At 46.8% G+C, this 15,473-nt stretch overlaps 2 protein-coding genes across 2 annotated transcripts in view; both read left to right on the top strand.

Moving 5' to 3' along the window:
• The window catches only part of LOC145360428 (NFU1 iron-sulfur cluster scaffold homolog, mitochondrial-like), a 44,557-nt gene extending 41,648 nt beyond the window's left edge, over positions 1 to 2,909 (top strand). Inside the window, exon 8 of the mRNA XM_080215634.1 lies at positions 1,440 to 2,909. Coding sequence (XP_080071760.1) covers positions 1,440 to 1,511 — 72 coding nt within the window. The 3' untranslated portion in view covers positions 1,512 to 2,909. The remainder of the gene's footprint in view (positions 1 to 1,439) is intronic.
• Positions 2,910 to 9,818: 6,909 nt separating this feature from the next.
• The window catches only part of LOC145360363 (glutamine--fructose-6-phosphate aminotransferase [isomerizing] 1-like), a 61,910-nt gene continuing 56,255 nt past the window's right edge, over positions 9,819 to 15,473 (top strand). Inside the window, exons 1-2 of the mRNA XM_080215536.1 lie at positions 9,819 to 9,906; positions 13,796 to 13,903. Of these exons, the coding sequence (XP_080071662.1) occupies positions 9,900 to 9,906; positions 13,796 to 13,903 (115 nt within the window). The 5' untranslated portion in view covers positions 9,819 to 9,899. The remainder of the gene's footprint in view (positions 9,907 to 13,795; positions 13,904 to 15,473) is intronic.

The following is a 15,473-nucleotide window of genomic DNA, read 5'->3' as shown; positions in this document are numbered from 1 at the left end:
GAAAATTTATAAAAGGCCAAGGTTTCTTTAAGTTACTTTATTAGACACCGAACTCCCTCTTTGATGTTGGTCACTGTGTCTTTCATTTCCAATCCGAAATTTAAACATTGAGTGACTTGTTTTTTTTATGCCAACCTATCAAGTGCATTGCATTCAGCAGCTTTTGGCACCATCTCTGTGCAAGACCCACACGCTGGAAACTGCTATTGTACAGACGGATGTGCCCACTTTTACAGAATTAACTAGCTGTTTAGAGAAAACTAGTTTCTTCTAGTAGAAAATATTAAAAAGTGAACCTGTGTTCATGCGTAGTGACTGTGTTTAATTGTAAGCCTTTGCATTCCTTGCAATGTTTTCTTTTTATTAAGTTGGCTTTATTCCGCAGCCTTCAAAATATTGCCAAGTTTCCAATATTGTCGACTTCCATAATCCTAATGCTCCTAATCCTCTCTTCCCAACAGCGAAGTTGAAGTTGATTCTCTTCAAATCTTGGTTATTTATTGGAAAACAAATTTTGCACCATTAATGTGATGTAGTAACGAATAACCTGATCATCAAAGGATTGTTAAATGTATGTTTTAATAACAGGTTAAAGTCCAACAGGTTTATTTGGAATCACGAGCTTTCCGAGCGCCGCTCTTTCATCGGGTGAGTGGAGAGGTAGGTTCACAAACACAGCATTTCTCGGCAAAGACACAATTGTAAGATAATGGTTGGAATGCGAACCTACCTCTCCACTCAGCTGATGAAGGAGCAAACCTCCGAAAGCTCGTGATTTCAAATAAACCAGTTGGACTTTAACCTGGTGTTGTGAGACCTGTTACTGTGCCCACCCCCGTCCAATGCTGGCATCTCTACATCACGTTCTAATAACCACTACCTTTATGGAAGCTTAATGAGCGGAATTTTCCGGCTGATCCTGCCAGCAGCATCTTCCAGTCCTGCTGCTGTCAATACAGTTTCTCGTCTCTCTCACACTCACCTGCCACTGGGAAACTTTGCAGGCAGCAAACCCCCACTTTAAGTCCCCATTTGTGTGTGTGTGTGTGGGGAGTGAGGGGGAGGAGGGAGGAAGGGGTGTGAGGGGGTATGTGTGCATATAAACACAACTCCACCACCGCGAAACACCGCAGGGACATGTGGAAAATCTCGCCCGGTATCAGTTTCTAAGTTAAACTAATTGATACAGGATCGGGGCCTGGAATGCACTGCCAAATGAGATGATTGAGGCAGTTATGTTAGCTATATTTAAGACTTATCTTGATAGTCAGATGAACAAACGGGGAATAGAGGGATATGAGCGGTGGGTTTAGATAGGACAACGTGAATGGCATGGGCTTGGAGGGCGGAAGGGCCTGTTCCTGTGCTGAACTGTTCTTTGGGTGAGGAGATCATAGATCTTTTTGGTAACCTCTGCTTTGATCCTTTCTTTAATGCAGGTCCAAGATGAAATCGATGAAGCCAACATTAAAGCATTTGAAGAATTAGAGAAGAAATTAAAAGATGTCTGAATTGTCAGAGTTTTTTCCCCTGATTGAGAACTCTGATTTCCTCGAAGTTTTTCTCTTCTTATAGTAATTCAGTTTAATTCCAGATTAGCAAAGTTTCAGTCAGTGTTTATCGTAAGAAATGTTGACAGAGGTACAAATTGATGCAGTTGGCTTCCTCTTTCTTCCTGTTGTTCTGCGTCTCCCTTAGTCTTAACCCTTTTGCATCGTCCATCTAATTTCGGAGTGGGAGAAAATGGACTGATTCCAATCCTGTACCAGTTTGTGGGACAAGCACTGTTCCCTGGTTGCACTTTGATCTACGTCGTCAAGAAGGGAGTAAAATATTATTTTCCCCTGTGTGTCATCTCAACACAAGACCCAGTGCCATCCAGTGTAGTCTTAAAACGTGTACCAAAGCCACAGCCAAGTGGACCCGAGCATTCACATAATTATGTGACCTCTCAGATTCATCTGCTTCCTGCAAGGAAAATAACTTGCTCATGAATTTGAAACTTTTCCTGCCTGCCTCTGCAAAAATAGTTGCCATTTTCCTTGTTTGTGCCATGTAGCAAGCAAGTCTGAACTGTGAAACTCAACATAGTGTGGGTTACCCTTCAACGAGGCCCATCAGCATTTTAGGGCATAAAAAGCTGGCTACCCCATCAGAAATTAAACGTAGCAAGTACCGTACAAAATGGGTGAACAAGTGCCAGGGATGGAAGATGTTGTATAAAATGTAGTTATGCTGTCTTCTCTGTACATGCAAATTAAATATACTTTTTTTAGATGTATGGGCAATTTGTACCTATAAAAGACTGAAGGGGAAATATGTTTAATGTACATAAGTTAATAGAAAATTAACTACTTGCAGCATTTAGTTAAACGTTTGGTCACTACACTCTGGACACGTATTCCGTCTTACACTAAAAACCTGTCAGAGAAGACCATTAAATATGTTTGTTACAGTTTCACTAAGAACTTATCTTTAAAACTACTCTGCTTCTGTTGCCAAAGAAATACTTCAGCTAAACTTTCTAATGCATTTGATAAGCCATTTGTCATGGAGTTTTAGGTCAACAAACTCTGTCTTGCTGTTACACATTTTTCTGAGTTGTGAGTGAAATCCTTTCAGTGTAGAACTTAACAGAACTCCAGCCTGCATAATGCCCAAACCCTGTTTGACGACTGAAAGGACATATGTCAAAACAGTTACTTCAATTTTATCACGTTGAAATGAAACGTGACCTGCAGCAGAAACTTTCCATATTAACAGCACTGTTGGAGTTTTAAATTGTTCACAGCACTTAAGCTGATATTAACTGTACAGTAACTTGTTTTCACATATTGTATAGCAACGAAATTAAAATTGTAAAATAGTTGTATATTGTTGCAGTTGAAATAAATATATTGCAGCTTTAATTCAATTGTGTTTTATTGAAAGGTTACACATTATTTCTGACCCTCTCAACAACTGGAGGCATGGCCTATTGGTAATTCTACGTTGTAATTCTCTAGATTGGCATCACACCTTTCCTTTAATCAAAGCTTCAGTGTCATTGTGCATGTTTCAAAGTTTAAAGTTCACTTATTATTATCATTAACACTGCAATGAAGTTATGCTGGCGCAATGGTTAGCACTGCTGCCTCAAGGACCCGGGTTCAATTCCTGGCTTGGGTAACTGTCTGTGTGGAGTTTGCTTGTCCTCCCTGTGTCTGCGTGGGTTTCCTCTAGTTGCTCCGGTTTCGTCCCACAGTCTGAAAGTTGTTGGCTAGGTATGTTGACTGGAACAGACATCAGAGTGTGGTGACCAGGGGAATTTCACAATAATTTCATTGCAGTGTTAATGTGAGCCTTACTTGTGACTAATAAATGAACTTTTTTTTTAACTGTGAAAATCCCCTAGTCACCACACTCCAGTGCCTGTTTGGGTACACAGAGGGAGAATTTAGCACGGCCAGTACACCTAACCAGCACATCTTTCAGACTGTGGGAGGAAACTGAAGCACCCAGAGGAAACCTACGCCAACACAGGGAGAACTTGCAGACTCCACACAGACAGTGACCCAAGCTGGGAATCGAACCTGGGTCCCTGATGCTGTGAGGCAGCAGTGCTAACCACTGTGCCATTGTGCCGCCCTAATCCAGTGGCCAACTCTGTAGCGTCATCCCTATAATGAGATTCATTCTTGATGGGGACTTCCCATCAGCTACTGGTTATTGCCTACGTTTAATGTTCCGTATGTAATTTTTGTTGGCATTTTGGAGACAGAGCAATCACTCTGTGGCTGAGCCAGATTCTGAAGGGGCAGACATTGGACAAGTGGGGTGAAGCAGCTCTAAATCACAGGTGTGGGCCTGTGTTTGAAGCAACTTTCTGTAGGAATCTATTCGATAAACAATGAGAAGTGTTTTGACCATCAAAGAAGTTGTTGTGCTCAAAATTGCAGCTCCTGATTCTAGATGAAGACGTCATGGCTGACCTCACATACACACACATACCCATGGCAGAGACCTGCACTGTTTCTATTGCCACCATTCCTTTGAAATGAGGTCAAACGACAAGGATAATTTAGCCAACAGTGAAGTGCCATCTGGAACGAATGGATTTGGAAGGAACTAGATCAGATCTCGGCTGGAACAGACTGGTTTTGATCTCCCAAAGGTGTTGGAGATAAATCTGAAGGTAATGAGAGGTTTTTATGTTGGAATGACATCCTCCCACTCTACGTTGTTTAACATTTTTAAAGCAGCATGTAGTCTGAATGCTGTTAAGTTTGGAGTTTTAAAATGCTTTCTGGCTTATCAGTGCTTATCATTCCCTAACCCATGGTCTCTGCTGCCTTTGATCTGAACTCTTTTGCTTCTTTTAGATTCTATCCCATCTCCTGCCCTGCTGTCTCCGAGCTCACCCTATCCATGAGATGCACTTTTCATTCAATTCAATTCTAATCAAACTTTTGACCACCCGGCTTCCCTTTCTGGACCCCACATTAGCTGCTATTGTTAACAGTTTCCCCTCCCCATATAGCTTCTTGACTGTGGTTGGAGCTGCACTCTTTCAGGCAAGTGCAGAGTATTTCATCACGTTCATGACTTGTGCCATGTAAATGGTGGACAGATTTCAGGGAGTTAGGAGGCTTGACACCTTCCAAGACAAAGCAGCCCCTTTGATGAGCACCCCATCCATAAACATGCACTTCCTCCGCCACCAATGCACAGTGGCAGCAGTGTGTAAGTAACATTTACCAGATGCACTGCAGCAACTCACCAAGCCTCCTGAGACAGTACTTTCCAAACCCACACCACTGCCATCTAGAAGGACTAGGGCAGCAGACATATGGGAATACCACTACTTGAGATTCCCCTCAGGCCAATCACTATCCTGACTTGGAAATAAATGGAGCATTTCTTTACTGTTGCTGAGTCAAAATCCTGGAACTCCCTACCTAACAGCACTGTGGGTGTACCTACACCAGATGCAGTGGGTTCAAGAAGATGGCTCACCGTGACCTTCTAGAGGGCAATTAGGGATGGGTATTAAATGCTGGCCTAGCTAGTGAAGCCCACATACTGTAAATAGAATCATAGAAAACCTATAGTACTGAAGGAGGTCATTCAGCCCATCGAGCCTGCACCAACAAAAATCCTATCCAGGCACAATCCTCAGAACCCTATATATTTATCCACTAATCCCTCTAACCTACACATCCCAGGATACTAAGGGGCAATTTAACATGGCCAATGCACCGAACCTGCATGTCTTTTGGACTGTGGGAGGAAACCCATGCAGACACAGGGAAAACGAGCAAACTCCACACAGACAGTGACCCAAACCAGGAATCAAACCCGGGTCCCTGGCGCTGTGAAGTAGCACTGCTAACTACTGCGCCAACATACCACCCATGAGTATTAAAAAAAGACAGCCTACTTCCACCTTACTAACGTTGCCCAACTCCCTTGGCTCATTTACTTTTGCAAGTCCTCATCTATGTTATTATTGGGTGGCACATGGGTTAGCACTGCTGCCTCACTGCACCAGGGACCTGGGTTCAATTCCAACTTTGGGTGATTGGATGGAGTTTGCACATTCTCCCCGTGTCTGTGTGAGTTTCCTCCAGATGCCCTGGTTTCCTCCCACGGTTCAAAAGATTAAAGGTTAGGTTGATTGGCTATGCTAAATTGACCCTTAGTGTTAGGGGGACCAGCAGATTTTTGGTTACAGGAATAGAGCCTGGGTGAGATTGTTATTGGTGCAAACTTGATGGGTCTGGCAGGAAGGTTAGCACTGCTGCCTCACAGCACCAGGGACCTGGGTTCGATTCCTGGCTTGAGTCACTATCTGTGCAGAGTCTGCACATTCTCCCCGTGCCTACGTGGGTATCCCCCGGGTGTTCCAGTTTCCTCCCACAGTCCGAAAGACATGCCGGTTAGGTGCATTGGCCACGCTAAATTCTCCCTTAGTGTACCCAAACAGGCGCCGGAGTGTGGCAACTCGGGGATTTTCACAGTAACTTCATTGCAGTGTTAATGTAAGCTTATTTGTGACACTAATAAACAAATAAACTTTATAAACTAGAGGCGAGGGCAATTGGAGTGTTGATTAGAAACCCACCGAGACTTTGAACATTCTCAAGGAGAATATGATATAGCACTGCCATCTGTGACTACATGGACATTTTATTCCAAGACTTGCCCCCACGCATCAGCCAGTAATTGACTGACATTTAACTCTGTGACAACTGAATATATTTAAGTAGGAAATAGAAAAGATTTTTATGCTCTAAAGACATCAAAGGGTATAGGGAGAGCCCAGATGCATTGCGTTGAGATAGAGGATCAGGTCATCAAATCATTGAATCCTACAGTGCAGAAGGAGGCCATTCAGCCCATCAAGTCTGCACAGACCACAATCCCATCTAGGCCCTATCCCCACAACCCTATGCATTTACCCTAGATAGTCCCCTTGACACTAAGGGGCAATTTAGCATGGCCCATAGACCTAACCTGCACACTTTTGGATACTAAAGGGCAGGCAATGTAGCATAACCAATTCGCCTAACGTGCACATCTTTGAACTGTGAGAGGAAACCCATGATGTGGAGATGCCGGCATTGGACTGGGGTAAACACAGTAAGAAGTCTGACAACACCAGGTTAAAGTCCAACAGGTTTATTTGGTACCAAACGCCACTAGCTCACCTGACAAAGGGGCAGAACCCTGAAAGCTAGTGGCTTTTGCTACCAAATAAACCTGTTGGACTTTAGCCTGGTGTTGTCAGACTTCTTACAGAGGAAACCCACACAGGTACAGGGAGAATGTGCAAACTTCACACAGTCACCCAAGGCGGAAATTGAGCCCAGGTCCCTGACGCTGTGAAGCAGCAGTTCTAGCCACCAGATGTACTCATTATTGAACTGAAGCACCTCAGAGCGCATCCTGACACCCCAGTTATGACTGCAACACTATAATACTGCACCCTCTCCTTTCCTTCTCCCCATATGCTTTGCCTGTATAGCAAGCAAGAAACAATACTTTCCATCATATCCCAATACGTGCAACTTCCGCACCCATTGGGCACCATGGAGGCTGGGGTGCATTATCGACCCAAATAATCACATTTTAATTTGATGTTTTCAAGTTTCCTTTGTACTTTGATTTTGTTCAGGCTGTTCCCCCTCCTTTTGGGGAGCTGCCCCTCTTACTTTGTCCTGATTTAACTTGACTTTATTTGGTTTGACTTTTGAGACCAATACATGCGACTAGAATAAATCAAATCAAACCTTTGGAGAAAATGTGAACATTGTTGCACTTTACTGTTGTAGCGATGTGGGCGGCACGGTAGCACAGTGGTTAGCATCGCTGCTTCATAGCTCCAGGGACCTGGGTTTGATTCCTGGGTCACTATCTGTGTGGATTTTGCATGTTCTCTTCGCGTCTGTGTGGGTTTGCTTCCACATCCAAAGATGTGTGGGTTAGGTTGATTGGCTGTGCTAAAATTGCCCCTTAGTGCCCTGAGATGCATAAGTTAGTGTGTAAATGTGTGGGGGTAGGGTCTGGGTGGGATTGTTCGGGTTTGACTCTGCGCGGCCCGGACGTAGGGGTGGTCCTGTCAGCTTACGCCAACGACGTGCTCCTCGTGTTCACGGACCCGGCTGACCTGCGGAGGATGCGAGAATGCCAGGCGGTGTACTCCGCCACCTCCTCCGCCAGGATCAACTGGGCCAAGTGTTCCGGACTCCTGGTCGGTCCCTGGGAGACGGACCCCCTTGCGGAGGAGCTCAGGCCTTTCACCTGGAGCAGGACCCACCTCCTCTACCTGGGGGTCCATCTCTGCCCAGCTGAGGAATCCTGGCCAGAGAACTGGCGGGAGCTGGAGGCCAAAGTCTCTGCCCGCCTGGCTCGCTGGACAGGACTGCTCCGAGTGCTGTCCTACAGGGCGCGAGTTCTGGTCATAAACCAGCTGGTGGCCTCCATGTTGTGGTACCGGCTGGTCGCTTTGACCCCTCCCCCTGGCTTTGTCACCAATATCCAGAGAACCCTCATGCGGTTCTTCTGGGACAATCGACTGCACTGGGTCGCTGCCGAGGTTCTGCATCTCCCGCTTGAGGAGGGCGGCCAAGGTCTGGTGTGCCTCCGCACACAGATAGCGACCTTCCGCCTCCAGACCCTGCAGAGATACCTTTACGTCAAGCCTCCTCCACGATGGTGCGGCCTGGCCACGTATTTCTTCCGCCAGTGGTGTGGCCTCAATTATGACGTGCAGCTCCTGCACATTAATCTGGGGCGCGTTCCGACCTCGTTGCGGGAGCTGCCCGTCTTTTACCAGGACCTCCTCACCGTCTGGAACGCGGTCGCCTTGCGGCGCAGTTCTCCCCCGTCAGGAGTAGCGGCCCTCGTGCGAGAGCCATTGCTCAGGAATCCGCACCTCCAGCCGTGTAACTTTAGGTGGCTGACGGAGAGGGAGGCTGTGGAGGCCGGGGTGACCAGGATCGGGGACGTGCTGGACGGCGGAGGAGCGGGCTGGATGAACCCTGGCGTGCTGGCTGAGCGCGCGGGGGTGTCCGTCCGGCGCGCGGCCAAAGCCATCCAAGACCTTAGGACGGTCGTGCTGGGCCCTGAAAGCACACGCCAGCTCAAGGCGGCTCGGGCGTGCGGTGGGATCCCGTCCGAGCGTTCCCCTGTTCGGACGGGATTCCACATTGGCCCGAAGCCGAGACCCCCCTCCCCGGGTCAGGTGCCCCACAGCACGAGCCGCCTTGCGGGAGTGTCCTCCGTGCCCTTTTCCAGCGTGCGGAGGCGTTTCCTGTACGGGCTGCTGCTGCACACCTTCCACTACCGCGTCCTCGCCCGTTGCCCGGACACACCTTGGCGGGCCTTGTTGCCGCCGGGCGGCAGAGGTCCCCGATGGAGGTCCCTCTACGGAGGGATCTCCCCCAATTACCTCGGGGACCTGGGGTGGAGGGTGTTGCACATGGCAGTTCCGTACAACAGTAGGATTCACTGGCTCACGGGCTCCCGAGACTGCTCTTTCTGTGGCCTTGTGGAGTCCGTGGACCACGTCTACGTTTTGTGTTATAGATTGCACTCCCTTTTTGATTTTCTGAAGAACCTTTTATTGATGTTCTGTTTGCATTTCAGTCCCACGCTCCTGATCTACGGACACCCAGTGCGGAGAGGGGAGGGTCAGGACGCCGACCTCCTCGTGAACCTGCTCCTGGGCCTGGCGAAACGCGCCATCAATAGGTCCAGGCAGCGGGCGATCGACGGGGCCGTCCGTCCCGACTGCCTGCCCCTCTACTGTGGCTACGTTTGCGGCCGGGTGTCCCTGGAGAGGGAGCACGCGGTGTCCGCGGGCACTGTCGAGGCCTTCCGCGCCCGTTGGGCACCGCAGGGCCTGAGGTGCCTTATAGACCCCGATAATCACATTTTGATTTGACGTGTTTTAAGTTTCCTTTGTACCTTTTGTTTCTGTTCGGGCCGTTCCCCCTCCTTTTGGGGAGCTGCCCCCGTTTTTTTTGTCCGAACGTAATTTAAGTTTGTTTACTTGTTTGACCCGCCCAAAAGACAGGGTGGGATTGTGGTTGGTGCAGACTCGATGGGCCAGATGGCCTCTTTCTGCACTGTAGCGGTTCTATGAGAATGCATCTTTGAATTTTTTTAGAAGGTTTTTTTTCGCAATATATATAGTAAATAATCCGGAGGGGTTGTTGATGAGAACAGCACAACAAACTGATGAATTAGGAGAGAAGAGACATAAGCCAGGCTGACAAATGCACGCCATCTATCTGCGCCTGGGAAGGTGGGGCAGTCGCTGTGACGCGGTGAGCGCTTCCGCACGGATAGAATGTTATGACAGAAAGTTACAAAGAGGTCGCGCAGCAACAGCGGTCTCAACGTTCCAAAATAGAATGTGCGGTATGTATCAACTGGGGCCGGAGAGCCAGACACAGCCTGGCCTTCCTCCCCCTTGTGGGACAAGCCTGTTCCTGGGGCTGGAGAGGGAGACAAAGCCTGTCCTTTTCCAAGGGCGTTTGTACTTTAATACTAAAAGCTGCCTCCCGTCTTGTTACAAGGTTGTTTTCGCCACATCTTGCCAGTGTTAGAGAGTGAATGCGGATTGTTGCTTTTAATTCTATCCTTGCTTCCCGTTAATTCAATCCTGATTCCGTTTTTATCCTCCCCCTCCCCTCCTTCTCTGGCCTGCTTAAACTTCCCTACATGGTAGCGTCGGATTTATCTGTTTTGCGTTTGCTGTTAAGACGGTGTGAAACCGTAAGAGAGAGGAGTGAAAGGTGCGATAACACAATGCGGTTTCTGTGCTTTCTGTTTTGGTAACAAACTTGTCGTTGAATGCTCGTATCTCCCCCCGCCCTGTGGTGGGTGGATAAGTGAAAGAGCTGGATACATTTTGCAGAGAGGTGACTGGCTTCTTTTCCACGTTGCCAAACTTTGGGTGAGGGAATTGAACAGCGAGGGTGGTGATGACACATGGGGCCCTCACTCAAATTGACATTGTTTTGTTTCGCGGGTAGAGTAGGGGAGATTGAATTCAGGTGCGTGGAATTATGATAAGGAAAGAACCATTTCTGTTAGCGGTTGGAGGATACAAATAAATCTCAAGGCTTAAAGTATTTGGTAGGAGTTGGCAGTCCAGTTTTTTTGACTGGGGGTGGGTGGTGTTGGAGGGCTGGAACTCGCTGCCTGAAAAGGTAATAGAAGCAGAAACCTTCATTTCTTTTAAAAGAAACGCTTAGATTACACACTAGAGAGGCAGTAGCTTTCAGGGCTACAGAGACCAAGGGCTGGGGGGTGGAACAGGCTGGATAAGACTTTTAGGGCCAGCACTGACACAATGGGCTGAATGCCCTCCTGCACTGTAACTCTAAGTAACCAGGGCATAAATGAAATACACAGGCTGAAGGATGACAGAATTTGAGTGAGTACAACGGACCCAAAACCTGGTCTCCTCTGATCGTTTTTATCCTGTGCTTAAATGCACGGCCATCCATAAAATAGCCCCGTCTGCAAATTAGGGTGGCTCCTCTCCTAGGTTCTTGCAATTGTCTTTGTTCGGAGCCTCCCCAAACGATGTTCAGATTTTCGGGTCGTTTTTCTGCTGTTTAATTGAGTTTTAAAATTTATCCTCAGTGACAGGGTGGCATAGTGGTGACCGCTGCTGCCTCAGTGCCAGGGACGTGGATTTGATTCCCGGCCTTGGGTCACTGCCTGTGTGGAGTCTGCACGTTGTCCCGTGACTGCCGGTTTCCTCTCACACTCTAAAGGTCTGCAGCTAGGTGGATTGGCCATGCTAAATTACCCCTTAGTGTCCAAAGATATGCAAGTTAGATGGATTGGCCAGGCTACGTGCGTGGGGGTTATGGGTATAGGGTGGAGGGGAGGGCCTGGGTGGGATGCTCTTTCAGAGATTCAGTGCAGACTCGATGGGCCAAATGGCCCTTCTGCCCTCTAGGATTCTGTGATTCTTTTGAGAGGTGCTCAGTATTTTCTGTTTCTCTGAATGCATTTTTATGGCATGGGCGGCACTGCTGCCTCTCAGCTCCAGGGACCCAGGTTCACCGTCTGCGTGGAGTTTGCACGTTCTTCTTGTGTCTGTAGGTTTCCTCCCACACTCCAACGATATGCAGGTTAGGTGCATTGGCGGAATGTGAAGGTTAGAAAATTAGCAGGGTAAATATGTGGGGTTACAGGGATAGGAATCGTAGCAGGCAGGACAGGACCATGCAAAGGTCTCTTCACCTTGGGTGGGCTTTTCAGGTCTTGGGGTGAGCATGTCCCCGTCCTGAATCTTTGGAACTCTCTACCCCAGAAGGATGTGAATTCTCCAGTGTTGACTCTGTTTAAAGCTATGATAGACAGATCTTTGGTCTCTCGGAGAACTGAGACATGCTGGTTAGGTGCATTGGCCATGCTAAATTCTCCCTTGGTGTACCCGAACAGTCCACGGAGTGTGGCAACTAGGGGATTGTCACAGTAACTTAATTGTAGTGTTAATGTAAGCTATTTGTGACTAATAATAAATAAACTTTTATCAAAAGAATTAAGGGATATGGAGGAGTGGGCAGGAAAATGGAGTTGGAAGCCCAAGATTGGCCATGTTTGTATTCAATGGTGGAACAGGCTGGATGGAACAAATGGTATAATCCTCCTATTACTTGTATTGTTGTGAATAAGAGAGGAAGGATAATGTGGTCAGATCAGAATGCTTAATATTTCCAGTAAATAGTTTGTGGGATGAACTGTGACTGGAGAGGAAAAAAGAAACAGCTTGCAATTATATAGATTCTTATCAAGACTCTTAGCAGCTATGCTTTGGAATGTCTGCACTGCAGGATCCCACAAATAGCAGTGAGATGATGACCAGATAGACCCATGTATTCTTCACACGTTTATAGAGGTTGTCTGGAATAACACAGTGAATGATCATTGGGTATCTGATGGGTTGTAAACTCTACTGGGGTTAACCATGGCAGAAATGTGCCTCACTTTGACAGGCAAAGGCTTGGGGTTTTATTATTAATGCCTCATGGTGCCGTTTCTACAACACTCCGCTTTAGTTGCATAATGCTACTTGAATCCAGTTGGAAAGTTGCCTTCTGTTTTATATAGTGCACAATATAAGATGTGATGTGGCGCTGTGGTGGTCAGCTGCTTGTTCCCTCAACTGACCAGACAAAGAATTTTGGAGTTTTAAAATCCCAAGCTATAGCAAGAGCTCTAGTCCGTCAGCTGTTGACGCACAAACCAATATACTTCCAAATTCGATTACAAGCAATTAGCATGTACCAGTCAGAGATAGACATTTGTATAGAAGTTACCTGTGTTCACTCAACTATTGATTAGCCTTACATCATGCATAACAGTGAACAGTAAAGGATTTAAGGATTATGGTGAGTGGGTAAGTGGAGCTGAGTCCATGAAAAGATCAACTATGACCCTATTGAATGGCGGAACAGGCTCAAGGGGCCAGATGGCCTACTCCTGCTCCTCGTTCTTATAAGGTATGAATGCTACTAACCAATCACAACATGTACACATCTACTTGATTATAATATCCAATTAGTGTAAAGGCTTGAATATGTTTTCTGGTCTGCTACAACTTGTTCTTAACAAATTGTGTTTGACTTGTAGATATCAATTCTCCTCTGAGTCCAAGGCCCCTGTGCTTGATGAATTCTCTCCAGCTTGGGAGGTTTGTTGGATAAACAAACCCTATGTTAAAGCTGTGAACAGTGATACCTCCCTATGATAGCTTGAGACCATTTGGTTTTCAGAACCGATTGAAGGACTGCCCCACATTGTTTTATAGCCTGTGAGAGTTGACGTAGTCTGAGGGGGTTGATGCCTTTAATGCTTCAACCTTCAGTTTGTGCCCTTGGGTACTTACTCATGGCTAGCAGTGTGTGATGAGCTTTCTGTTAAACTGAGACTTATAACCCTTTCAGTGAGTATGATTGTTAGTGTGGCTACTAGCCCCCTCCGAGATGTACTCCAGCAGGTATCCTGTGGTGTTGCTTGCGAATGAGCCAATAGATATATCTCCTTCACTTGTTCTCAGTCCCTTTCAAGTCAGCTGACCCTCTTCTAATGTGCTGTTCTAAAGAGACAGACCCCACAACCATCAGTCTTACCAATAAAATATACAAGTACAGTGTTACGTGAGGTAAGTTTGACTTGCAGCCAATGTTCGCAAAGTATTATAGCTTTATGAGATGTCACTATCAAGATTTTTTTTAACCAAATTATTTCTCAAACTTACACCTCGATTATCCTTACTATTTTCAAGGAATTTTTGCCTACCTCAACTACCATGTTTCTCAGAGTAGGAGAGAAATTATTGAAACCTTGTTCAAGGGACTGCAGAGACTTGAATACAGAGGTTACGATTCTGCAGGTAAGTTGGTCTTGTCTTAACAATTTCTGGGTGGCACAGTGGTTAGCACTGCTGCCTGACAGTGCCAGGGACTCAGGTTCGATTCCCAGCTCAGGTCACTGTCTGTGCGGAGTCTGCATGTTCCCTCTGTGTTTGTGTGCGTTTCCTCCCACAGTCCGAAAGACGTGCTGGTTAGGTGCATTGACCATGCTAAATTCTCCCTCAGTGTATCCAAACAGGCGCCAGAGTGTGGTGACTAGGAGACTTTCACAGTAACTTCATGGCAGTGTTAATGTAAGCCTACTGATGACTAATAAATAAACATTACTTTTGCTCCTTCTTGGGAAATATACATCGCTGACAAAGCCAGCATTTGTTGTCCAGGAAAAGAGTTCCCTAATTGCCCTGAAACCTAGTAGTTTAAGCTTGTAGAAAGCAGGTAAGAGTCTGCGCGGTACATTGAACAAAGAACAAAAGAACAGAGAAAATTACAGCACAGGAACAGGCCCTTCGGCCCTCCAAGTCTGCACTGACCGTACTGCCCAAATGAACTAAAACCCCCTACTCTTCCCTCTATTCCCATCCTATTTGTCAAGACACCCCTTAAAAACCACTACCGTATCCACTTCCATTGCTGAGAGTCTGGAGCCAGTGTAGGCCAGACTGGGTAAGGGCGAAAGATTTCCTTCCCTAAAGGATATTGGTGAACCAGATGGGTTTTTACAACAACTGATTATTGTTTTTACTGGTCACCGTCGCTGAAATTAGATTTCAACTCCAGATTTAAAAAAAAAATTAATTGAATTTAAATTCCACAAGCGGGGGGGCACAGCGGTTAGCACTGCTCCCTCACAGAGCCAGAGGCCCAGGTTCGGTTGGGTCACTGTCTGTGTGGGTTTCCTCCCACAGTCCAAAGCAGTATGGGTTAGGTGGTTTGGCCATGCTAAATTGCCCCTTGATGTCAGGAGGATTAGCAGGATAAATACATGGGGTTACAGGGACAGGGCCTGGGTGGGATTGTTGTCAGTGCAAGCTCGATGGGTTGAATGGCCTCCTGCACTGTATAGATTCTACCTGCCATGGTGGGATTTGAAACCATGTCCTCAAGAGTATTAGCCTCGGCTTCTTGATTACTGGTCTAGTGACATTACCACTACACCACCATTCCCCCAAACGTATTTGCATTTATATAGCACCTTTCATGCCCACAGGTTATCCCAGACAGTTTAAAGGTGGAGTGAATGTTGTGGTGTGGGGAAATGCAGCTGTCTATCTGAGAACAGTAGGGTCTCGACCCACAGCAGTGCAGTGTGCATCAATGCTGCAGCTTAGATTTTTGTGTTCAAATCTATGGGGTGGCACTTGAATCCACAACGTGGAAAGCAACGGGTCGAGAACCCTTTGTCCCTAAATCTGAACACATTCAAAAATCACACTTTTTGTGTTTAAACCTCCATCTTTAGTGTGGTAAGTCTCTAATCCCAATAGCACAAACCTCACCGACCGCACCAATCCTTAGTGTGGGCAGTCTCTGACCCAAACCAACATGACATGAGCCAACAAGAACCTCACCCACCACACCCGACCTATG

The sequence above is a fragment of the Carcharhinus amblyrhynchos genome, chromosome 31 (genome assembly GCF_965287045.1).
Source record: "Carcharhinus amblyrhynchos chromosome 31, sCarAmb.v2.hapA, whole genome shotgun sequence".
NCBI classification, from domain to species: Eukaryota; Metazoa; Chordata; class Chondrichthyes; order Carcharhiniformes; family Carcharhinidae; genus Carcharhinus; species Carcharhinus amblyrhynchos.
Note: the sequence above shows the minus strand (reverse complement) of the source record. Positions and strands in the feature narration are given on the sequence as shown.